We start from the raw sequence: 26,824 nt of genomic DNA on the forward strand, positions 1-26,824 counted from the left end.
AGTGGAAAATAAATATAGTTTTAAAAAATTAAAGAACACGCTTTTAAACTATTCAAACTAAAAAATGAAAAATAATTCCTTATATAAACTGACAGAAATATTGACCTAAAAATACTTGTATTATTGTGAGAAAAGCGTGCGATGGTTTGAGATATATTTTTCGTATATTGAGCACATCACACTTTTCTCACAATAATACAAGTATTTCTCGGTCAATTTTTCTGTCGGTTTATACAATATAAGGAATTATTTTTCATTTTTTAGTTTAAAGTAATTTTAAAGCGTGTTTTTTAATTTTTTATTATTGTATTAATACTCATTGCAGATCTCTGGTATGTATACTAAAGCTTGTATTTTCGATAAAGTAAAGGCTAGTAAAAAACGTATTTCGCATTTTCCAGGAATCCTTATATCGTAATTTCGGTAACGAAACATACGTCCAGTTATACTTTACAGTCATATAGACTTTGTATGCTGGCTTCATGTATATGCTTTCTTACTGGAAAACACGTATTTCTTTGTCTACAATTGGTTGCGCTTTGGAACTACCATGTAAACGGTGTTAATGTATTATTTCTTACTAATCTTATTGGAAAATATGTGTGGGTGCGCAACTGGAACGTCTTTTGATGGCACAGTCAACACCCAGACAGCTAGCAAACGCCTTACACTAGTCCTACATAATAACTATATACATATGTAAATATGATTTAGACATCACCTATACATATTATACGCACTTATCCCTTTCATCACTTCAAGCGCACTTTAAGAACGCTTCTAAATTGTAAAGCCATGGAAAAGCGGTAAGAAGACATTGAATTGTCAACAGTGTATGAATATACAACTGAAATTAAGTGGTGAGTTAAAATCATGTAAGTAAAAGCTAAGCTTAGACAAAACAACATATTTGATATTACTCAAGACCATAGAAATAAAATTTGTCGGGATAGCGATATGAGCAAAATAAAGTTTGAAGTGCTGATGGCAACTCAGATATTCGTAATGTGGATGGTTATTTTAAGTTATTGACCACATTTATGTGGATCGTTAAGACGATGTCATTACTTCTCTTGTTTTAGATATCAATTTGTCTACAGTCTGTAATGTATGCATTCGATCGATATGAATAGAGTTTGATATGTACGGATGTAGTCTGCTCTCGTACCCTTTGTTGAGGATATAATATTCTTTTTGAAGTAGGTAGGTAGGTAGGTAGGTAGAGTGGCTGTCTAACGACGCACCTAGGCCTATAGGAGGCCCATTGTGATACCGCCGCTACTAATGTTCCCTCACTCTATCGTCTCCTCTCTGAACCAACCTGTGCTCCTGATGAAGTTCATCAGTACAAATAATTTTATATTAGCAACTTCTGATACGTCGGCTAGGAATCTACGACCGATAGTTGCGATTCTTTTCCTGTATAGAGCTTTCGCATAGAATTGCCACGTTAGTCTGCTGGTTGAGCAGGTTATTGATTGTCTCCACCGAGACTGTGCTATATTTATAGCATGTTCGCTGATTAAGTGTTTGCAAGTTGCCAGAGGCATAAAAATAACCTCTTTTTCAGGGGTTAGTTGCAAAGTGGTACCTGTTCTGGCTAGTTCATCTGCTTCGCAGTTACCAGGGATATCACTATGTCCTGGAACCCATTGCAGGTTTATTGTGAAGTAGGATGTCAGATCCTCTAACATTCTTTCACTAGCTTGGATGAGACCATTTGAGAATTGAGTAATTTCACGGCCGCTTGGCTATTCGTATATATATATATGCTCCTTGTTGTGAGCACACTTTTTGTCAATACCACAAGGCTTTCTTTGATTGCTGTGATCTCCGCCTGGAAGACACTGCAGTGGTCTGGTAAACGGAAGGCGATTTTTGTGTCTAATGTTGCGCAAAAGACACCGCCTCCCACTCGATTATCCAGTTTGGATCCATCAGTGTAGATGCTAATTCCTCGTCCCTTTCCCACTCCTCTCTAGTGGGGAAGGCAATATTGTGGACCGAATTTAGCTTCAATTCTATTGGATTGCGGAAATCCGTGGTTTTGGGTAGGATTGGGAATATACGGAGTATCCTAAAATGCCTCTTGTTGCATGAGACTAGTTGGGAGGATTCCCTCAGTCTGAGAGCTGACTTCGCTGCCACTTGCTTACAGAAAAGGTCTGTTGGCAGTAAATAAAGAATGACGTTTAGAGCCTGGCTTAGCGTTGATCTAAGAGCTCCACTAATGCATATACTGGCTGCTCTTTGTATACTTTCCATACGCTTTACCGCGTATTTCTTTTCCATTATTGGTCACCATACCAATATACTGTGTGTCATGATTGGCCTGTCAACTGCTGTATAGAGCCAATAAGTTACTCGAGGTGTTAGACCCCATTTGGGGCCCACCATCCTTTTACAGGTGTATAGTGCTGTGGCTGCCTTCTTCACCCTAGCATCCAAGTTTTGTTAGTCTGCAACCATTTAATAATGGCGCCGTAACTTCGGGAGTATTTTGTTTTCTGGTGAACAATACTAGCTCTGTCTTACCAGCATTTAAGTTTAATCCGCACGATACAGCCCAACGATTTATATCGTCCAAGATCGTTTGCATAAGGTCTGCGAGAGTATTCGGGAATTTACCTCTAACCGATACTGCCACGTCGTCAGCGTAGCCCATAACATGTACCCCTTTCTTTTCTAGATCCAACAGCAACTTATTCATTGTCACGATTAAGAGAAGTGGGGATAACACGCCTCTATTGACCTGCTCGTGAGCATCTGTTCAATTAATTTTCTGAGAGGTTCAGGGATGTCTAGATCCTTAAGCGCACTTAGTATGGCCCTAGGTTGGATATTATTGAAGGCTCCTTCTATATCTAAGAAGGCAAATAGAGTGTATTCTTTAACTTCCAGAGATTTTTCAATCTCCGCCACCACAGAGCTTAGTGCTGTTTCTGTGGATTTTCCTTTAGAATACGCATGCTGCCAACCAGCCAACTTTTCTGGTTTCAGTTTGTTTCTTATATGTAATTCTATTAGTCTTTCCAGCGTTTTTAGAAGGAATGAGGAGAGGCTAATTGGCCTGAAGTCCTTTGGACTTGTATGCGAGCTTTTGCCTGCCTTTGGTATGTATATTACCTTAACTTCCCTCCGAAGCGAAAGGATATAGTTTAAGTGCAGCGTCCCTTAAGAGTGGCAATTAGCCAATCCATTATGTAATTTTTGAAGTTAACTTGATCGTCCTTTTATGGAGGGTAGATGATAGTTTTTGGAAGACCGGCCTACATTAAGGATATGGGAATAATTAGCTTTTGAAATTTTGCATGGTTAATCGCTTTAGGCAGATATTTCTTTTTATACCCTGTACAGAGTACATTAAGTTTGCCACGAAGTTTGTTACACCCAGAGACTCTATAATATCTATATATAAATTATCAGCGTGACGAGCTGAGTCGATTTAACCATGTTCGTTTGTCTTTCTATATGTATGCCAACTAGTCCCTTTGCTCGCGTACTTTTTGCCTCAAGGTTCATCTCCTTTGTCACACTGAACGATCAAATACATGTCCTTGTGTGGGAAACTTTTTATTTTACGAGATATCTTCACGAAATTTCTATTCCCCAACAACGATACAATCTCCGAAGAAATTGTTTTGATCGGACTACTATAGCATATAGCTGCCATACAAATTGACCGATCAAAATCAAGTTCTTGTATGAAGTCTGTTGTATTTGTGAAAGGTATTAAAGCGTTTTTTTTTTTAAATTTTAGTAGTCATGGTTAATAGTTTTGGGGTGATAAGTATTTTTTTGAAACATTTAGTGGTCTTAATAACATACAAGTATATACAATTTAGTTAAGGTTAGCTCGGTTATTAAGTGACGTTCAATTTTAAGCAGAGGCTGTCACCGCATATCACGCCCTGATTTATATAATATTATGGTGTCCGTTGTTTCCCAAGTTGATTTTCCTTTTGCAGGAAACAATTCCTTGTTATAAACATGGGGAACGGAAACATGACTAAGGCACTGTTTGAATTGAAAATAATAAGCTTGTTTTCGTTCGAAAATATTTTTTAGGGTAAAAACTAAAACTAGATAGTGCAGTTTCAGAAATAACGTTGTAACAACAACACTTAGAAAAGTTAAATGTATTGCATTTTATTTACTTCATTAAAATGTGGTAGCAAAACAAAAAACTATATTTCTAAGAATCTGTTCTAAAAAAAAATAAAATCAAAATAATTCACGAAAGAGATTTCATTGCAACACAATTATTAATAATAAGAGGGTGTATTAATACCGTGTGCGCCCTCCTTTTGCTTTAATTACAGCCTCGCAGCGGCTAAGCACTGATTCCACGAGTTTTTTAAAAAAGTCCCATGAAATATTTGTCCACTCTTTAACAATAATTAAGTTCGCGGATTGATCAGGTCAGTTTAAGACTTTGATTTGATTTTGTTGAAGACACTGGAACACTAATTTGCCTGCTTGTTTCGGATCTAAATCATGTTGATACAAAAATTACTCCAAAAGGCGTTCGCGCTTGAGACGAGATTTCGTTGCAAAATAACCATGCAGTTTTTTTGTTCATAACTCCATTTATAAACTCCATCTTTACCACATTGTTCCATTAAATACAGCCCCAAAGTATCACTTTACCTAGTTTTTAATAATAAAAAAGGATATTTAGGACAACAAATTCTAGAACTTGACAATATTAAAAATTAAAATCCTCCGTGTTGTACCGTTGGGCGCAAACAGTCCTCTTTATGTCGACTTCCTTGTTTCTTCCAGGTTTTTATAGTACCGTCAGAGCCTAATAACATGCTTTTTGTTTCAATAGACCAAATTATTTTTTTAATCGCTCAGAATCTACGTGGCTTTTTTTCGTGCCTATTTAAGCCTATATTTTTGACATTTCCCATGTGATAATAATAATACTAACCCAACGCTTACTCTCCTCCCGCCCAATCGACGCGGGGAGCGCAATCCGCATACGTGCGGAATTAGCCGAGTGAGAAAAGGAGAGTTTGTGTGTGTGAAGTGTTAAGAACTGAAACTGCTCAGCTACAGAAACAAAAATTCAACAGCTAAGATTTATAGTTACTATATAATAACTGGTTACGTTTTTATTTATTGAGAGAAAGCAATAAAGTCTTTTTAATTTTGAAAAGTGAGTCAGATAAGTTAAATGTGCAGGAATGAGAATTAAAATCATGACATATACGGCGGAATGGTTCGTTTAGTTCGAAATTTGATCTACAGGATTTTACAGTAAAGGTCTGAACTGCCTCGAAAAGCGAACCGCCGGGATTTAAATTTAATTTAGACCGGAGAAAATAACTGCAAACTATTCCATTCAAAATTTTTACTAAGAATATTATGCCAAGCATTTCCCTACGACTAGAAAGTGTAGGTAGATCTATATAGATAAATGACTATTGTATGAAGATAGACTTGCCCTAGAATCCCATCGGAAATGCTCTAAGGCGAAAAGTAAAAATTGTTTTTGAACAGACTAACTTGACAGAATGGATATGATAGGGTTCCATAGAACAGAGCCATATTTATACTCTCGCAATCTTTGCTACAGAGTATAATAGTTTTGTTCACCTAACGGTTGTTTGTATCACCTAAAACTAATCGAGTTAGATATAGGGTTATATATATATAAATGATCAGGATGAAGAGACCAGTTGAAATCCGGGTGACTGTCTGTCCGTCCTTCCGTGCAAGCTCTAACTTGAGTAAAAATTGAGATATCTTTATGAAACTTGGTAGACATGTTTCTTGGTACCGTGAGACGGTTGGTATTGCAGATGGGCGTAATCGGACCACTGTCACGCCCACAAAACGCCATTAATCAAAAACAAATAACTTGCCATAACTAAGCTCCCCAATAAGATACAAGACTGTTATTTGGTACACAGGATCACATTAGGGAGGGGCATCTGCAGTTAAAACTTTTTTAAAAAGTGGGCGTGGTCCCGCCTCTAATAGGTTTAATGTGCATATCTCCTAAACCGCTAACGCTATAATAACAAAATTCACTAGAAGCAAATGTTTTTAGCACTTCTATTGACGGTGTGAAAATAGTTGAAATCGGGTGGCAACTCCGCCCACTCCCCATATAACGGTACTGTTAAAAACTACTAAAAGCGCGATAAATCAAGCACTAAACACGCCAGGGACATTAAATTTTATCTCTGGGATGGTATGAGATGACTTTATAGGAACCGCGTTCAAAATTAGATAGTGGGCGTGGCACAGCCCACTTTTAGGTGAAAACCCATATCTTGAGATCTGCTTAACCAAATTCGGTGGCTAACGTTCTTTTCATGTTTCTATGTCATACTGCGAAAATGGGCGAAATCGGACTAGAACCACACCTACTTCCCATATAACACCATTTTAAATTCCATCTGATTCTTTCACTTTCCACTATGCATATCAGGCAACAATGACTGTATCGGGATAAACCTTTGCGTGAATAATGCGATTAAAGTATGCCACCTTGTGGCCAAAAATTGTCTAAATCGAACCAAAACTGTTTAAGCCCCTAAGTACTAAATATGTGGACCCCAGTGCCTATAGTTGACCTTCTACCGAAAATATCAGTTAATACACAAAGAAATCTCAAACGAGTATACTATTTGACTTTGCGAGAGTATAAAATGTTCGGTTACACCCGAACTTAGCCCTTCCTTACTCGGTACCAAGAAACATGTCTACCAAGTTTCATAAAGATATCTCAATTTTTACTCAAGTTAGAGCTTGCACGGACGGACGGACGGACAGACAGTCACCCGGATTCAACTCTTCATCCTGATCATTTATATATATATAACCCTATATCTAACTCGATTAGTTTTAGGTGTTACAAACAACCGTTAGGTGAACAAAACTATTATACTCTGTAGCAACAGGTTGCGAGAGTATAAAAAGCTTTACGTCGCACAGTGGGGCAGGATAACCTAAAAGTTGGCATCAAATAAACAGCTAAAGCTAGGAAGTTGAAAATCGATACTGATTTCCTTACTAAAATAGGTATGGGTACCAAATTTCACAAAAACATTGTGCTTACAACTAAAGTTATTAGACTTTATCAGATTTACCTAAACCGTTTAGTGATTGGTGGCGACTGGTTTATTTTTAATTTTAATCATAAAACTTAAACAATAGAAAGAATTTAAGCAATATAAAATAATAAAATAATTTTGTATTGGTTTTTATTTTCAGCAACAATATTTTTTTCAAAGACATTTCGGACACGCCATTTTTTTTAATGGTAGTTTATAAGACAGATACAAAAACACTCAAAGATTCTTATCCTTCCGCGCACTATTGATAGTCCAAAGCTTAAGTTCTCTCTTTGTATTTTTCGTTTCACCATTTCGTCAATATTGTTAAAATCTTTTGATGTTGCACTACAAATGTAGCACTTTTGAATGAATTTCGTCTGGGTAATCGCATTACAAACTTTTCCATCAACCATAGTAAAAATTAAAACTTGCTCAAATTCAATAGATTTTCCATCATATATCGAATTTTTAAGATTTCAAATCTTTGGAGTAACTCTGTTTTTCCCCGCTATTAAAACTTCAGAGGATTCCTTAATAAATTCAATTTTCAAAGGCCTGCAATAGTCCGTCGAAGATGAAGCATGATTTTGCCAAACAATTTTTTCATCCAACACAACACGAATGGGTACAATACTAGTTATGACAACAGCGGAATCAGAAGCTTCAATACCATGAAACGCTTATTATATGAGCTACCATCGAATCCCCACTTTGTGTACATACGCAATTTGTGTAAATCCTTTGCGGGAATAGAATCTATCGCAGCCCTCTCTGCAATAATCAGACGACATATTGTGTGGTCCAGTAAGGATTGTAGAGATGTACAGACAACCGTATTAGTTGGTTTGATGTGTTTTTTTAAAGGATAACTTTTTTTTGTTTTGGAAAATGCAAAATTTACTTCAGCTGAAATATTGGAGCAGATATTTGAAGTTTTTTCATGACTTTCCCTTATAATAATCCATATAGTCTTTCTGAAGCCATCCGCTTCCTTTTATGTTTTCAAATGTTTTTGTTTTTATAGATTTTCGCACAATACTTGCCACAGCATTCTGGTTAATACACAAATTTTGACTTATTACTTTGTAACCGAAACCTTTTTTGTGTCATTCCTTAACCTTTTTCCTCTGGCTTTATTTATTCATTTAAATATACATATGTACGTAAATCGGCATTATACAACTAAAATAGGAGTTTATGAAATATGATTATGAGGGGCAAGGATCAATAATTAATTAAATCAACAATAAAAAATGTATCATTGGACTAGGGGTATTGTAATAGACATAGTTTGATTTCTGGAATAAAGGCGAGCGAGCCACTATAAAAGTCCACTTGTGCAGAGAGTTGACGAGCTTGGCAATGCGGTTGTGATAGTTATTGGTAGTTTGTTTTAGTTTTTAGCGGACGATATCGTCTCAACGAAAGACGCACAGGCGCGAATTCGAAACAACTATTGATGTCAGGTGCGTCAATTAGGATATTCACGACTGGTGACGACGTGCTCGTAGGTTGTTGACATTTAATTGGTCGTAAATTTCATTTAGTAAGCTATGTCCTCTAGGGATCCCATAATGGTATCCGAAACTCTTACAAAGTTTCATTTGTATTTTTTCGATACGTTTTGTTGCGGTGTCGGTGAAGCGAGACCAAATTACGGTGCCGTATTCCAAAACTGGCAGAACAAGAGACGCAGTAATGAGCTGGGATTCGTGAAATCTTTGCTAGTCCAAGTTATCAAACGTAGTACTTTGAAAGCCTGGAGAGGGATGTTCTTTTTGTAGCTAATCCCGGCTTGAGTGGTAAGGTTTGGGTTGCTTGTCATCGAAGTTATCTAACGAATGTAGCGTGTAAGATGAGTGGGGTTCGCGTGGCATGCAAAGAGGTGGTAAGAGTCATATGGGAACTCATTGTACGCTTGGCATATATTTGGTATGTCGGGTCGATTCTGGATAAGTAGCTACAGTGTTCAGAACGAAGTTGTGCAAGGGTCACTCTAGGTTCTAGTGGCACCTCGAACTCTTCGTCTGCAAAGGGTGATGATTTGACTCCAAATACGCCATTCACTGAGAGGGAGTCGGTGTAAGTGGTAACGGCTCCACTGTGAATGGTGGTCAGTGCATGTCTAAAGTCAGTTGCGTCACGTCGGCATACTATTGGATGCCGTCGACGTAATAAAGGAAAGAGCTCTTGATGTTTCTAGGAGGCGGCTGGAAGGATGGTTTCTGCGATAACATTCCAGCAGAAACTACTAGGAGAGGAGCTCGTTATGTTCCTTGACCTGTAGCATTCGGGCCTTAGTGCGCAAATGTTCAACCGGAGACATCAAGAGACACCCTGTTATAGTCCGGAGTACAGTATTTTGTCACGTCTCAAGCTTCTTCGTCTACGTTTAACTACATCCAGGCGACCATATTGAGCAGCGTAGTTAATGACCGGCCGGCCGATTGTCTTGTACGTTGTCAACAACGTTTCTTTGTTTTTTTCAAAATGAGTTGCCGGCTAGCAACTTGAGGGTTTTGTTGTGGCTCTGTACTTTGGTAGTTATCGCGGTTGTATGGGGAAAGCACAGGCTGTCAAAAGGAACGCCTAAAATCTTAGGGATATTGACCGTCCGAATTTTAATGCCATCGACTGCAATGTTAAGATCCAGTCTGCACTCCTTCGTCCAGTTCGTCAATATGATCGCTGTGGATTTAGTGGGTGAGAGTGTCAAGTCTCCTTGCAGAGAAGAAGCGAGAAAGGTCGAAGAGATTGCCGTTTGCTTTGGAACACATCCCATCGATTCCATTGCCCGACGTCAATACGACGTCAATATCGTGCAATCATCAGCGTATGAGGTGATGGAAATTTTGCTCTGGTGTTTGCGGGAGCTAAGCAGTAACGCGGAGAGGACACCACCCTGCGGAGCCCCCTGTTTAATTTTTCTAAGTTTGGAGTTTTGACCTCGAAACAGTACGGATGAATGCCGACCGCTCAGGTAGTTTATAGTCCACCGCTTCAGCCATGGAGGGAGCGTGAATTGTTCTATGTCCATAAAAGGCGTTGATGTTTGGCTGTGTCAGAAGCATTTGACAAGTCCAAAGCTACGAGGATTGTCCTCACAAGGTATCTTTTGATTTAGGTCATAAAGCACCTTGGCGTTTATGACGCTAAGTGCTGTGGTGGTGCTGTGCACTTTACGGAAGCCATGTTGATGGTCTACTAGACTCAGGTGGTGAGTGAACGTCGGGAGTAACAGGCAGGATGAAGCGAGCGGTAGCAGCTGCGATTACCTTGCGGAATTGACGTTCGCCAACGATTACGCCCGTTGGAACGGGTGGTGTGGTGAAGGTATACTGAGTAAATTCTATGAAGCTGACCCAGTTAGGTTTTTAAAGTTAACAAAGGTCCACGGATATAAAGGCGGAAGGTTTCTCGATCGAGATAGTTGTGGTCAAGTGGTCTGATGCGAGGGTTAGCATAGGTCGCCAGGTTATGCTATTTATCAGAACACCGCTAACAATGATAATATCCGGGGATCTATTACTGGTCGATGTCTCCATCAATAAGGCGATATTGTACTGTGTGGTGCAGTAGGAAGGCCTTCACCATTATCTCGCTGCGATCCCTACTTATAACGTTGAAACCTGCACAACTTAGAAGTTTTGAGCCTCTGTTTAGCTTGGTTTCGTTTATTTCAGCTATCGATAATCGTTTCCGGCTCCTAAATGCAACTCCCCGATCTTGCTCTTAAGCCCGTTGCAGTTAAATTGTAGAAGTCGGGTTTGTCGTGTAGGTGAGGGTTGTTGCAGCTGTAATATCCCAGTTGAGTTTATCTCGGGTGTCTAGTGGTTATCCTGGGGGTGAAGGAAGTGCGTGTAGGTGATGGTTGTTGCAGCTGTAATAACTGCACTGAGGTGTTATTTGGCGACGCCACTGTATGCGATTTCGGGGTCGTATTCAGCACGGGGCAACATACGACGCATTCGACTAACGTGTGGTGCACAGGCCGGAACCAGGAGTTGATGGGTAGTTTTTGAACGGGGATTGGAGTGGGATGAAGCCTAAATGCAGGAAGTTGCAAAAAGCAACTGGATTCCGTACCCGAAAACAGAAGAGGTTTTAGGTCGGCCTCGAATCTTACCAAGATGGTAGTGTGTGACCAGACACACTGCCACTGGTAACCAAATTAATACTTGCAAATAGCTCGTATTATTTGGGGCGCTTATCAACGCATTGTATTGATACGTTGTGCCGGCAGGTACTCACGTAAATCAACAACGAAAGCTTACATCCAGGGTGATCAGTGTGCAATATTTTTTAGTCCCACCTTTCCATCTTTTCCACTTACTGCGCATTTCGCAGTGGCAACGACCTTGTTTAGTGCGTCAATAGTGGACCTCGTTTTCATAAAGCTGTATTGTCTTTCTGATAATCCGCCGGCTTTCTGGATTGCTAACTCCAAGCGATTTCTTACTATGCTTTCGTAAACTTTGCCAATCGTGTCAAGCATGCACAGAGGTCGATATGATGAGGCTTCCTCCGGAGGCTGATTTGGTTTGGAAAGTAGAACCAATCGCTCAACTTTCCATGGGTCGGGGAATATGCCTTCCTTTAGGCTCGCATTGTACATTTTTGCGAACACTTGTGGTTTTGAATTCATGGATTCTTTTAAGGCCATGTTTGGTATGCCATCTACACCAGGCGCTTTACTGCTTTTAATTTTTCCCGCTATGGCCATTATTTCTTCTTCACTTACTAGTAGCGGTGGCTCTATCACTTCTGCTCGTGGTTTAGCGTAGGAAATCAGATGGTACTTTGGGAATAATGTTTCTACGACATTCTTCATAAAAGAGGCGCTTTTGGGTTTTTGTGTCTTGTTTTTGAATTTTGTCATGCATATTTTGTACGCTGTACCCCAAGGGTCTACGTTTGCTACCTCACAGAACTTTTCAAAACAAGTCCTTTTGCTGCGGGCAATGGCTGAGTTTAGAAACTTCTTTTGTGTTTTAAACATTGATAACGCTGTAGACGGCGGATAGCTGTATTACAGAGCTTTCTGAGCGTAGCTATGGCCCCATGCTGCCAACGCAATACTGCGACACTAGCCTTAACGGCTGTACAATCTGCACCATGTTAGCGCACTGCGCCTCCACTCCAGTTGACTGGCCAAGAAAGGACCTCTACGGCCCTAAGGAGATCTAGGCAGCATGACTCTCAATCTGACCAACCTCCCCCCAAGATCGAGGAGATAGTTGCATATATGAGCCGGGAACGTGTATCGATAGCTGCGGTCCAAGAAACCAAGCTAAACAGCCGCTCAGATCTTCTGAGTTGTGCAGGTTTCAACGTTTTGCGTAAGTATCGCGAGATAATGGTGGAGGCCTAGCCTTCATAATGCACAACACCGTGCAATATCGTTTAATCGATGGTGACATCGACCGCAGGGACACTACCCTTGCATGTCAGGGTATAGCTGTCCGGTCAGGCGATGTCGAGCTCGAGATATTTAACATATACATCTCCCCAGTTACATGTTGCCCAACAGGATATCAACCGAACATAGGTGCGCTGCTTCGTGGTGAAAACCGTTTGGTGCTAGGCGACTTTAACGCGCACCACGATCTTTGGCATTCTTGCCTGTCAAACGATGGTAGGGGGATGGAGCTGGCGGAACAGATTGATGATTCGACATTCTGCACAATGAATGACGAAGCCCCCACCAGAATTATGGGCACGCTAGCGGTGGTCTGATAAATAGCATAACCTGGCGACCTATGTTAACTCTCGCATCAGATCATCTGCCCATAATTATCTCGATCGAGAAACCTCCCGATTTTATTTCTGTGGACAACCGCACCTTTATTAACTTTAATAAAGCTAACTGGGTCGGCTTCACAGAATTTACTGAGAGTACCTTCAACGCACTACCCATTCCTACGGACGTCATCGTTGCCGAGCGTCAATTCCGCAAGGCGATCGCTGCTGCTACCGCTCGCTTCATACCGGCTGGTGGAATCGCGGAACTCCGCCCAAATTTCCCAGCCGAAGCAGCTGCATTAGCAAACGAGCGTGAGTAAGCTTTGGAATACTGTCAAGGCCTTGTCTAATCCGAGGAGACATGACGACCGGGTTGAAATTCAATTCGATGGCCATGCCTCCTCGGACCCGAAGAAGTGCGTGAGCTATTTTAGCCGGCAGTTTACACTGCACCCTTGGACCGACAAAGCCAAACGATGTGTTACCAGACTGCTGCGCAAAATGCCAAAAGACTGCGCACCACTTATTTTTTACCGATGGGGAGGTTGAGAGTGTCATCAAAAAGGCGAAATCGTCTAAATCCATCGGCCCTGACGGAATAAGCATGCGGATGCTAAAACATCTAGGCTCAACTGGAGTAAACTATCTCACCAAGGTCCTCAACTTGTCGATATCCACTCTTCAAATACCCGATGTGTGGAAAGTCGGAAAAGTGGTCCCACTACTGAAACCTAGGAAACCCGCCAACAAAGGGGAGTCTTATCGCCCGATAAGATTGTTACTCCCGTCATTCACTCACCACCTGAGTCTAGCAGACCATCAGCATGGCTTCCAAAAAGTGCACAGCAACTTCACAGCACTTAGCGTCATAAACGCCCAGATAGTTCATGGCCTGAACCAGAAGACACCCTGCGAGAGGACGATACTCGTAGCGTTGGACTTGTCAAAAGCTTTTGACACAGTCAATCACACAACGCTACTTGAGGACATAGAACAATTAACGCTCCCTCCATGGCTGAAGCGGTGGACTATGAACTACGTGAGCGGTCGGCATTCATCCGTACTGTTTCGAGGTCAAAACTCCAAACTTAGAAAAATTAAACAGGGGGTTCCGCAAGGCGGTGTCCTCTCCCCACTACTGCTTAATTTCTATATTTCGAAACTCCCCCAGCCACCAGCGGCAATTTCAGTGACCTCGTACGCTGATGACTGCACGATATTGACGTCGGGCAATGGAATCGATGGCATGTGCTCAAAAGTAAACAGCTACCTCTCCGCTCTTTCTCGCTTCTTCTCTGCAAGGAGCCTAACAATCTACCCCACTAAATCCACAGCGACCATCTTCACAAATTGGACGAAGGAGTACAGACTGGACCTGAACATTTCCGTCGATGGCACAAAAATTCCGACAGTTAATAACCTTAAAATTTTAGGCGTCCCATTGGACAGTCTGTGCTCCATCACTCCTCACACGACCACGATAACTGCCAAAGTACACAGCCGCAACAAAATCCTCAAGTCGCTTGCCGGCGGCTCTTGGGGAAAAAGACAAAGAAACGTTGTTGGCAACTTACAAGGAAATCGGCCGGCCGGTCCTAAACTACGCATCACCAACTTGGTCGCCTGGATGAAGTGCAACGCAGACGAGAAAGCTTTAGACTTGTCAAAACACTGCACTCCGGACTATCACGGGGTACCTCTTGATGTCCCCAATTGAACACCTACATAGTGAAGCCCTTATGCTTCCGGTTAGGGAACATAATGAGCTCCTCTCCAAGCTGTTTCTGCTGAGGTGGTTTCGCAGAAATCACCCCTGCAGTCGCCTGCTTGAAGCGGAACCGCCTCCTAGGAACATCAAGAGGTCATTCCTTGATTACGTCGACGACATCAGACAGTACGCCGACCGGACTTCGGACGCAACGAACTACAGACAAGCACTGTCCGCGATTCACAGTGGGGCCATTAACACCTTCATCGACTCCCTTTCAGTGAATGGCGTACTAGGAGTCAAACCATCACCTATAGCAGACATAAAGCTCGAGTTGCCCCGTGAAACCAGAGTGACCCTCGCGCAACTTCGTTCTGGATATTGTAGCAGGTTAAACTCCTACTTATCCCGAGTAGACCCCGACATACCAAACATATCTCCTGCGTGCAATGAGGCCCCGCATGAACCATCTCTTTGCATGCCCAACAAACCCAACTCATCTAACACCCGTTTCCCTATGGTCCGACCCCGTCGAAACAGCCCGTTTCTTAGGCCTCCCGCACTGCTGATACCAAGTGAGTGGCTTCCTCACCTGGTGTATTTGCTGAGCAGCAAACTATCACAAAAAGGTATTCATCAAAATCATTTTGTTTCCAGCTACGTTTTTGGCAAGTGTGTTTGCTGCGGGGTTCCGTCTCCGGAAAACGAAACATCAGCAATAATAGCCTTGTGGTCAGTATTTGTAAATATATCCGACCCCGTTCACTTTATGTGCCTACTTAAAGCGTAGTTTGCAAACATTAGGTCGATTATGGAGCTTTTGTTTCCTTTTTGAAAGGTATTTTGTGTTCCGCTATACATTATGGTAAGATTCGTCTGGCCTAGGAATTCTAGTAACAGACGTCCACGATGGTTTGTGCGTCTGCTACCCCAGGCAGTTGACCACGCACTGAAGTTGCCCGCGATAATGACTGGCGTTTTCCCCTCTGGTTTCTAAAGCAAATATTGTCTGTCTAAGCAGATCTTGTGTTGCAGTAAAGTGGTTTAAATTTAGCTGTAGTATCCTCATTTTCCTAACGACTTTGCCATCTCCAAATACTTGGGGCAAGTCGTTCTTAATACTGAATGTGCTCCTTTCCAAAGCATGGAGCTTGGGTCGTTGGTGCATGACTTCGCTACATGTCCGCCGGCACCACAACGTGGTCATATTGACGACCTGTCTATGGCGTTGCATCATTTGCGCGCCATGTGTCCCAGGTGGAAACACCTAAAGCAACGCGGAATAGGGGAACATTCCCGGAGGCGGCAGATAGACCACCCGATCATCACTTTGCCTACCATAAGGGCAGCCTTGGAATCCTGAGCGCGCAGGCATATGAGAGCTATTTGAGTACCTCTTCGGGTTTTTCGCATACTTTTAATGTTTATTTCCCCCGGATTCTGTATACCGCACTCCTTATGCAGGGCCTTGCAAATCTCTTCTGGAGTTGTTATATCATCCAAATCCTTGCACATAATCGTGACGTTGTGGGTTTTCGGCTGTATCACTGCCATTTTACCGATCACTTCCTCTAACGCTTTGAAATGGTTCAGCTCTCTTTTCCGCTTGATTTTTTAGTTTCAAAAGCAGGTTTCCCTTCAAGGTTTTTCTTATGTAGGTGACGCTTGTGCCCAGCTCCTCTTGTCCGCTGTCACTTTTTATTTTCCGGAGAATGTCAGCGTACGATGCACCATCCTTTTTTGTGAGTATGATGGCGTCTGGCCTTGATTATTAACAACATCCACCCATGTTTTGCCTATGCCGGGCTAAACCGTAGTATCGCCTTGAACTATTTTCGCTGCCTCGATGTTAGTAGGCTGCGCTGTTTTATTTATATATCTTTTATTATTTGGCTTTTTTGTTGGTGGTAAAAAGCCTAAAGTCTCACGCAACCTTTTCGGAGTATTCATTTTTACCCATGGGAGATATTTGCGATGCTTTTCCATACCATAGTCCTTTTGGGTAGGTTTTCTCCTTTCTCAACCTTCGCATGTAGTATCACTATGTTGCTAACTCGCATTGCTTGGTTTATATGCTTTTGTCCAGATATCCTTCCTGATATCAATGATATTTTTTCTCTTACAGACTTAAAACTGTTAAATTTACCTTCAAGGGACTTTGTGAGCTTTGAAAGTTTCATTCACACTTAGCTCCAGGGGTGTGATTATTTTTGTGGCGTCCGCAAATGAGATTGTGATTGATATTGACATTGTTCAAGTAAACAAATTGTAATCTCATAATTTTTGCTATGCCATAACATAGTAAATAACATGTAAATCTTTTAAATTTTTTCTTCTTACTGATTCATAACTTTTTTCCGGAATTTACATGTGTGTATTGGAGGTGTAAATAATAATGTTACGAGGCGTGTGCAAAGAAAAATGAAAATGACTAATTTCGAGTAGTACTTTGTTTTTAATAACAGAAAAGGATAGTCACGTTTTTGTGTGCCTATCGATTTTTGACTTTTGAAGGAAATGAATCAAAGAATTTGTAATAGAAGTGCTCCAAGGCACTTGCAATGTTGACTGTGGCATTCGGTGAGTCTATTTTGTCTCAAAAAGTGTTTATAAGTGGTACAAGCGCTTTACAGAAGGCCGAGATCATGGTGATGACGATGAGCATCCTGAAAGTGCGACTACGTCAACAAGCGAAGAAAACATCGAAACAGTGAAAAAAATTAAACTTGAAAATCGTCGAATCACTATTAGGGAAGTTGCAGAGGATGTTGGCTAATAAATGAAGCAATACGGCTCAAACGATCAGAATTGTGGAAAAACAAATCGTGGATTCTGCACCACGATAATGCACCAGTTCACACATCAATGCTTATTCGTGATTTTTTTCGCAAAACAAAACCGTAATCATGCCTTAACCATCGTATTCACCAGATTTGGCTCCCTGCGACTTTTTCCTATTCCCAAAACTGAAAAAACCAATGAAAGGAAAGCGTTTTGCAACAATTGATGAGATCAAGTCAGAATCGAAGAAAGAGATGATGGCCATAGCGAAAAGCACATTTTAGAAGTGCTTCGAGGATTGGGAAAAGCGTTGGCACAAATGTATTATATCCGAGGGGGATAACTTTGAAGGGGACAAAATAGATATTTGTGAATAAATAAGTACTTTTCAAAAAAATTCAAAATGCACATTTTCTTTTGAACACACCTTGTACATGATAAAATCTGTCGTATTTAATAGTTGTTATCACAAAAACAAGCTCCAATAGGTATCAACCGTATTTTGTATAATAATTGATTGCACGTTCTTAATAAATTCTTTAACAATACGTCTGTAAACAATGTCTTTATAATTGACTGATAGGTATATAGGAAATTTCCTATAATTCTTATTTTAGAATGTACAACTATAATTTCTCATTTCAGATTTCGTATAGATAACACAGACCATATAATTGATGTAAACAAAGGAAATTTAGCATTCGAGTTCGATCAAGTGCATATTATATGTCCCGTTTATGAACCTGGCACCTTTGAAAATGAAACGGAAAAATATATAATATACAATGTGTCAAAAGTGGAGTATGAGACATGTCGGATAACAAATGCAACTCCGCGAGTTATAGCGATTTGTGATAAACCGCAAAAATTAATGTTCTTTACAATAACGTTCCGGCCATTTACACCACAGCCAGGAGGTTTGGAGTTCCTTCCTGGAAATGATTATTACTTCATTTGTGAGTATAATATATGGTCCACCCATTTTCTCATACATTCTCAAACTTGGATAATATCATTTTAGCAACTTCATCGAAAGACGATCTTTATCGACGAATAGGAGGGCGATGCTCCACAAATAATATGAAAGTGGTTTTCAAAGTGTGTTGTGCGCCCGAAGAGAAAAACAAAACGTTAGTAAGTACTGGTAGCTCCAGCAGTTCATCTTCTAGTGGTAGTACCAGCGCTGCCGGTACTGTCATTGGTATAAACACGGCTAACGGCAATGGCCTTGCAACAGGTATTGATAATGCTGCCAATGTGGATGTTGTCAGTACTCAGACCAATATAAACCAACATCAGCATATGAATAATATAAACACCATTGGAATCAACGGTGTTAACACAGGTTTAATACCAATCGGAGGTGTTCATATTGGCGTCAACAGTGGCGTTGGCGTAAGCAATGGTGGTATGCAAATGAAACCGATGAATGGCGGTAGTGGTACATCTATCAATACAAATATTGATCAGTTTAATCGTATACCAATACAAGCTAGCGGCATTAATGTTATGGGAAATAATGTTGGTGGACTTGGCGGTATTGGCCTTGGTGGGCATGGCGGCGGTGGTATTATGCTAACACCAGGAGGTCAAGGAGGCATAAACATGATTGCGAGTGGTGTAGGTATTGGTATCGGGCAATATCCTGGCCACTCTGGACAGACTGGAATACGCATTAACAACGTCGCGTCCCAGCAACATCATGCAACGCATAAGAACAATAATAATAATGGTAAGGATACCGGAACAAGTGGTGTTGGTGTTAGTAACGGTGTTAGTGTTGATGGTGGTGGTGGTGATGGTGATAATGGTGGTACGCTCGTGAATATAAATTTCGGTGATGCACAGTTTTTGCCACCATTTATTAACACAAACCATAGCAATATTGTACAAAGTACAATTAACTGGCCAGAATGGGGTAGAAGCGGTCCTATACATTCTAAAAATAATAATCTAACAGCAACAACAAGAAACGATCATAATATAAATGAACCAAATAATAATTATTATTCACCGTCCCATAGATCGATTAACAATAAAACAATTAACAAAAGTAAGTAAAAAACTACAAATTTATACAAAATACCACAAATAACAATCAAACCCTTACAAAATCCTTACAATTCCCGCTCACACATACGTCCATACCATATATACATACATGCAATGCATTGCATACGATAAATAATTTTGGTTCATATTCGCCAGATATTCGTTCTCGAAAACGTTATTGCGTGAGTAAGACCAATAGCTGCGCAACACATAGTATCCAGTACTCTGTTAATATCTGACCAATTCATGTTACAAATTTTCGAATATTTATTGCGTTTTACAGTTGATAGTCGATACATTTTTCTTATATGGAGTCCTCTTGTTATGTGTAGAAAAAAATCTTATATATGGAGAATTGGTCCTAAAAAATTTGTTTATTTTTGTATCACTGTGCTACTGTTAGGAGATGACACCCTCCAAATCAAGTTATCGCTTGCACGGACAGACATTCATCCGGATTTCGACTCGTCTCGTCATCCTGATCATTGATATATACATAACTCATATCTATCTCGATTAGCTCTAGGTGATGTAAACAACCGTTAGATGAAAAAAACTACTCTGGGCAACATGTTGAGAGAGTATAAAAATCCAGTCTTTGTTTGAAATTTATCATATACCTTACACAATTCAAGAAGTGTTACTATATTCGGGATATTTAAGTACTGCTTAACACAAGAAGACATTTGTTGCCGCATAAATGTTTACTATATGTTAATATTATAAATTGAAGAGGAAGGATCACAAGGGTATAAATATATGCAATATCTGAATATAAGATAATTGTAAACACATCATGTTTTTATACTCTCATAACCAGGAGTGCAAATAATGCATTACAAATGGATTCAATTAATTTTTTGTTGTTGTGTAATCTCAAATACGGGACTAAAAAAAAATTTAATCAAACATACCGGATTGAAAAAAAAAAATTTGATCCCGATTTTGTTCGCAACATGTTGCAACGGATAGGTCACCCAACGATTGTTGGTAAAACTAAAACTAATCATCCATATAAATATAGAGTTATATAAACATTGAAATTTGAGTGACTGTCCTTCCGTCCATTACTGCGGGCGATAACTTGTGTAAAAATGAAGACCTTGAAACTCGGTCCAAGCTCGGTATGAGCGGAATCGGACTATTGCCTCTCCCACAAAAAAGGCCGTTAATCGAAAAGATATAAAGCACCATGATTTAGCCACATATGAAGATGGGAAACCGTAATTTGTTACAAGTCATGTAATGTGTCGATGTGTAAATGGGTATCGCTGATTTAAAACTTTTTCAAAATTGGACGTGCCTTCGTAACAAGGCGCAAGTTAATTGCCATAAAAATCAGCTAACTGAAGGCCTAGGAAATGTTCTGTTCCGACGGGGTCGGACCATAGAGAGAGGGTATTATGTTGATGGGATTCATATGGCATGCCAATAGGTGATTGGAGTGAAGCGGGGACTCATTACACGCAGGAAATATATATGGTATGTTGGAGTCGATTCTGGAAAAGTAAGAGTTTAACGTGCAGTCAAGGTCACTCGAGAAAATTCGAGCTCTTCGTGTGCAATGGTTGGTGGTGTGATACGTCTGAAGCTTCTTCTGATGAATATACCGGTGTAGCTTAATTGATGACCGACCGATTTCCTTGTTGTTGTCAACAACTTTTCATTGCCTTTTTCCCAAGTGCTGCTGGATACCGACTTGAGAATTTTATTACGGGTCTGTACTTTCGTAATGATCGCGATCGTGTGCGGAGTGAAAGGCTCTGTCAAGTGTAATACCTATAATTTTAGGGTTTTCAACAGTCGGAATTTCAATGCCATCCACTGCAATATTAAGATCCAGTCGGTACACTTTCATCCAGTTAGTTAGTATGGTCGCTGTGGATTTTGTGGGGAAGTGTTCGGCTCCAAAGAAAAAGTGAGAAAGATCGGTGAGATAATTGCTTGTTTCAGGTCTTGTGTTACAGTGCGAAAATGGGCGAAACTTTAATACTACTTCCCATATATTACAATTTTAAATTCTATATGATTATTTCACTTTACGGTATATGAATCGAGCGCTCGTGACCTCATGGAAATAAAAGTTTGCTCATATTGCTCATTAAAGGTATGATATCTCCCGTCCAAAAATAGCCGAAAGCGAACAATAACTTTATAAGTCCAAAGAAACTTAATATGTGAACTTCAGTGCCAACTTTTTTACGAAAATTTGTTACTATAAGAGGTACCTTAATGAAAATCAAAGAACATCTTTTTCTGGAAATAAAATGTCGTGGGGCCAGAAATGATAACATCGATTTGATATTAAGCCCAGTGTCCATGTCTAAATAAGAAGATTTTCGAACTTCCGGTTGCCTTTGAATGAGATATCTTAAAAAATTGAGAAAGTCTTTCTCTCTCCAATAAAAGTGTCCTTGTGCTTAAAACGCGATTTGACACATCGAGCCAATCCTTACTTGTTTAATATAGAACAAGAGATCCCAGCAAATTGTATAATTTTTATAAATTTTTTGGTTGCACCCGATTTTTTTTACCCCTTCCTTAATAGTTAGGTATACATTATTGGGCTTAATTTCACTTATTTCATTTCTGTTATGGTTATTCTCAAGATTCGTATTAGTGTTTTATTACAGTTGTAATGCGGATCGAAGCTTAGTTATAAATGTATCGAGTTTTCCAATAGAGATGATATGATTTCTAAGTGTCGTTTCGGCCATTTTTAAAATGTCATGTAATTTTTTTCATTGTGTTCAGTAATATTTACAATCTTACTATAGACAGATATACGCAAGAACAACGTTTTCAAATTATTCAATTTAAGTATCAAAACAATCGTTCTCCAATTGTAACTTTTCATGCGCTTTTGCCATTTTATGGTCGTTATGGTTGTGGAGAGTGGTGCGGTAAATAAACAAAACTATCGATTCTGGTGCGAAGAAAATCCACAAAATATTCATGAACAACCATTAACTCATGACAACATTAGAATTGTTGCGAGAAAAGTTTGGAAATTCGATAATTTCAAGAAATTGTGACATTAAATGGCCCCCAAGAAGTTGTGATTTAACAAAATTAGATTACTTCTTGTAGGGTTATTTAAGGTTATTGATCTTGAGCAATAAACCGGACTCTCTTCAAGCCAGAAGTCAATATTGAACGTGCTATTCATGTCATACGACTTGATTTAGGGGAAGAAGTACTCGAAAATTGGGTTCATCGAATCTTTTCCAGCAAAAGACGTTGTGGAAGTCATTTGAATGATGTTATATTCGGAACTTAATTGTTTCGATTGTACTTCACATATAATAAAAAACATTTGAAGTTCCTTAATAATTAATGTGTTTTTTTTTTGTTAAAAAAAAAAAGTAAAATTATATCACTCTTATATATTAAAAATATATATATATCAAAATTTTTAACACAACTCAATTTTGGCTTTAGCTAATTTCTTATTCTACATATATATAGAAAACTAGTATATCCGGCCACGTGTTACTGTGGTTATGGTATACATATACATTACAGATAGTATACTGCCCGCGCTAAATATTTTTCAGACCTTTTTTAATTTTTTAAGTTGGTATTACTGTCCTTAATTACCATGCCAAAAATTAGCGTGATATGTCAACCAGTTTGTTTGCAGCAGTTGTTGAAATCAGTTGACCTGAGAAGTGTTTTACAATTTTTACAATGGAAAAAAAGGTTGAACAAAGAATTAGCATCAATTTTTGTGTTTCGAAATAAATTTCGTGTGCGGAATCGTTGCGAATCTTAGAAAAAGCTGATGATGAATCTATTCTATCGAAAACCTAGTCTACGACTGGTTAAAAGCCTTTAGTGATGGTCGAGAAACCGTCAAAGACATGCCTCGTTCCACTCGTTCTTCGACGTCTACCACTGACGATAACATCGCAAAAGTTAAGGAAATCGTCCTCGAAAATCGTCATGCGAGTGTTAGAGAGATAGCACGTCGGCCGTGAAGCAGCGTGTTTGATTTTGACCGATAATTTGGGCATGTGACGAGTCAACGCTCGGCTTGTTCCAAAAGAGCTGAATTAACTGCTAAAAGACCGCACCGAACTGTAGTTGTGAACGATTTAAGACCAAAAACTCGTTCAATACCATCGATCAACCACCGTATTCACCGGATTTGGCCCCATGCGACGTTTTTTTTTCTTTCCAAAACTCAAGTTACCACCGTGGAAGCCGTTTCGACTGGATTGAGGCCGTAAAAGAAAATTCGCAGAGGGAACTGAAGTCGATCCCGGACAGCGCCTACAAGGCATGTTTCGATGATTGGAAAAAGCGTGGCATATGTGTATCGCTTCAGAAGGAGCATATTTTGAAGGCGAATAAAAAATATTGATGAAGATTAAACATTTTTCGTTTTATTTACAATTTCCGGAAACTTTCTGGTCACAATGTACATTAAATACTATTAAAATAAACTATTAAATACATTGAAATTATTTTTAACGAAGAAAGGCGAAAACGTTATTGCCGGGATAAGAATCCAAGACTGTACCTGAGGTTTAATTTTAAAGATGATTCATACAAACATGTGTCAGTGGAAAAAGGAATAAATGTACCATTTGGAATTTTACTCAAAATTATAATTATTATTTTAATAATTTTAACACATATTTATGTAAATTTTTTTTCTTTATTTAAGAATAAAAGTTTTAACTTTTGGCATAACTGAGATATTAACTATCCTATTTTTTAAGTTGGATCAAACTGAACATATAGTGTTAAATTAAACTAAAATCGGTTCAGTTACTTAGGAGCTTACCCCGGACAAAACGTGACATGTTATTTATATATACATAGAATATACATACTCTGTAATGTTCTGATATCTTTTCGGTTTGTGTTCGGTCTTCACCTAATTAATTTGGAGCAGTGTAGTAATCATGAACATATTTTTGTAAATCGCACTTGATTTTAACCTTCACTGCGCGCGAAATACTTCTACCACAATTTTGTCGGGTACTTTAATTATATACACCAATGAATAATGTACATAACAGAATACATTAACAGTTTAACTTCGATTCAACTGACTACTCATTTTTAAAATTATTAAAATACTAAGGTTAAATCGCTATGGGATGCGTAAATAATAATTTTAATCCAATAAAATGTATCAATGTTTTATATAAAAATTTAGTACAACAGCTTCTCTCTTCTTGCTATTTTACGTACTTGTATATTGACATCATAAAAGCCAATGAAATTTTAGTTATGATGCTCACTATTGTTGTTGTATTGAACCCTTAGTTTTAAGTTATAGTGTTTATTGAGATTCCTGACATATATTCAGTTGCCGTTGCTGAGACTATGCAGATACATACGTTAAATGAAAATAAATGATAATTTGGTTGGTATTGTAGGTAAAGTGATTTTTATGTTTTTTATGTTTCAACTCGACTCGACAGTCGCCATTTTATATACAGGGTGGCTCAGAAATTTTGCTACAAAAACAAATCGTAATAAAATTTTTTTTAATAAATGCATTACATTTTTTTTTTTTTATTGTATAGAAAATTTTATTTTAATTAACATAATAAATTATCTCTTAAAATTATGGACCGTAAATAACCTCCCTGTTCAGCACATGCGATACTGCTTCAGTCAGATTTCTGGTTTTTTTTTTTTTGCACACCTCTTGCTTGAAATAACCCTGGTCTGGTGCAGTCAGGTCAGGTGAACTTAGGGGTCAGCGGAAAGTGGAATTTATTGATATTAATTTGTTTTCAAATTTTCGTTGGAGCTCCGTCATAACCGGTCTGGCTAGGTGTGCAGTTGTTCCATCTTGCTGGAACCAAACCTTATTGAAAGGGATACGTCTTCGGCGGAGGTTTGCGTAAAACAAACGCATTCAACATCTTTAAATAACGGTGCCAATTGACAGTTACTGTTGCACTGTTTTCTTCAAAGAAGTATGGCCCGGCAATACACCTTGATGGAACTGTACACCACACAATGACTCGTTCTGGGTGAAGTTTTGTCTCGTGGATTATTTCTGGATTTGATTCACCCCATATACGGCAAGTTTGCTTGTTTACATTTCCGTTTACATCAAAATAGGCCTCATCAGACCTGAAAAGGCAATTTATCAAGTTATTATTTTCTGCGGCCATTTCAATAATTTTTTGGCAAAATTCCAGACGAATAGGCACATCAAGATGGTTTTACTGGCTTGTTATTTGAGCTTTGTACGGAAACAGGTTTAAGTCGTCATGAACTATCCGTTGTAATGACCGTCTGCTGATTCCAAGTTGCGAGTCGAAACTCTTGGATTTGCCTGAATTGACGATGCAACAGCTGCGATTGTTTTTTGAAGACAAACATACGGATCTCGATGGTACGGTCTTCTTGCCATACTTCCAGATTCGGTAAACATGCTTACCAACCTCATAATGTTCCATCTACTCGGGGGAGTGTCGCCAAAATCCCGTCTGAATTCACTTTGGACAGCAATGATGGACTGCAAATCATGGTACCAATGCACTATACAAACCATCTTTTTGGTATCCCAGCCATCATTTTTAAAAAATCTAAATAACAACCCTCCAAATAAAAAAAAGTACGTCGAGTACTCCAACATAAACTAAGTTATTACGGTTTGTTTTTGTAGCACGATTCATGAGCCACCCTTTATATTATCGATTAGTATCTTCAGCAGTTGTAAAGCAGAGTAAAATATATATTTTTTATATATTTTTATTTTTTATTAAAAACTCATTGTTCTTTAAGGGATTAGGCGAAGACATGAAAAAGTGAAAAGTAAACTTTTTTTTGCCAGTAAGTTATTTTATTTTATAATAGTAAACCCATAGCAAGATTAAATAAGGTTTCGACTAGACAGTAATTTAAAAATCAAATTAATAATTTTAAAAGCAAAGTTAAAAGTGTTCGTCTTGATCCAGTTCCAAACGAAGCGCCTTGTGGTGATCATTACAATCCCTAGAAGATTTATCTAAAATGAATCGGACAAAAAAAGTTTTGATAACAGATAACCTAGTGCCTATTTGCACCTTTTTTTTTTTTTAAATAACAAACTGGCGGCCTTAGGAATTTTTTTCCATATATTAAGGAACAAACCAAGAGTTAATTGTTTATAAAAAGTCAGAATAAATGAACGCTCGATCAGGCACTAGTTTTTCATGTTTTTAAAAAGCTGTATAAATTATATTGAAATCTACCGTAAGGTTTTCGATCCACATTGGTCACCAGTTTGAACTACATAGTTTTGAGAAAAAGGCGTACTATACTGTTAATGAAAACATTGCTTAGCTTCTATGAAATAATTATTATTTCGTTAGTTATTGAAAAAGAATGTACAAAAATTGTATGTATGCGGTCTTGCGAAATTGAAGAAAATTTGTAGTGTATAAACTTGCATGGCCAAGATATGCGACTAGTTTAATAATTCTGGAGCCACAAGGAAATACAGCTAAAAAGG

General features: G+C 39.0%; 1 protein-coding gene across 11 annotated transcripts in view; it reads left to right on the top strand.

The window, feature by feature from the left end:
* The window catches only part of Ephrin (ephrin), a 125,408-nt gene that overhangs the window by 70,033 nt on the left and 28,551 nt on the right, over positions 1 to 26,824 (top strand). For all 11 annotated transcript variants that reach the window (XR_011397251.1, XM_036376007.2, XM_036376006.2 and 8 more), the window contains 2 exons: positions 17,950 to 18,260; positions 18,326 to 19,036. Coding sequence is in view for 10 of the 11 variants with exons in the window: in XM_036376007.2 (XP_036231900.1) it covers positions 17,950 to 18,260; positions 18,326 to 19,036 (1,022 nt within the window). In the remaining variant the exon portion in view is untranslated. The remainder of the gene's footprint in view (positions 1 to 17,949; positions 18,261 to 18,325; positions 19,037 to 26,824) is intronic.

This window comes from Bactrocera oleae, chromosome X (assembly GCF_042242935.1).
Source record: "Bactrocera oleae isolate idBacOlea1 chromosome X, idBacOlea1, whole genome shotgun sequence".
Classification (NCBI taxonomy): domain Eukaryota; kingdom Metazoa; phylum Arthropoda; class Insecta; order Diptera; family Tephritidae; genus Bactrocera; species Bactrocera oleae.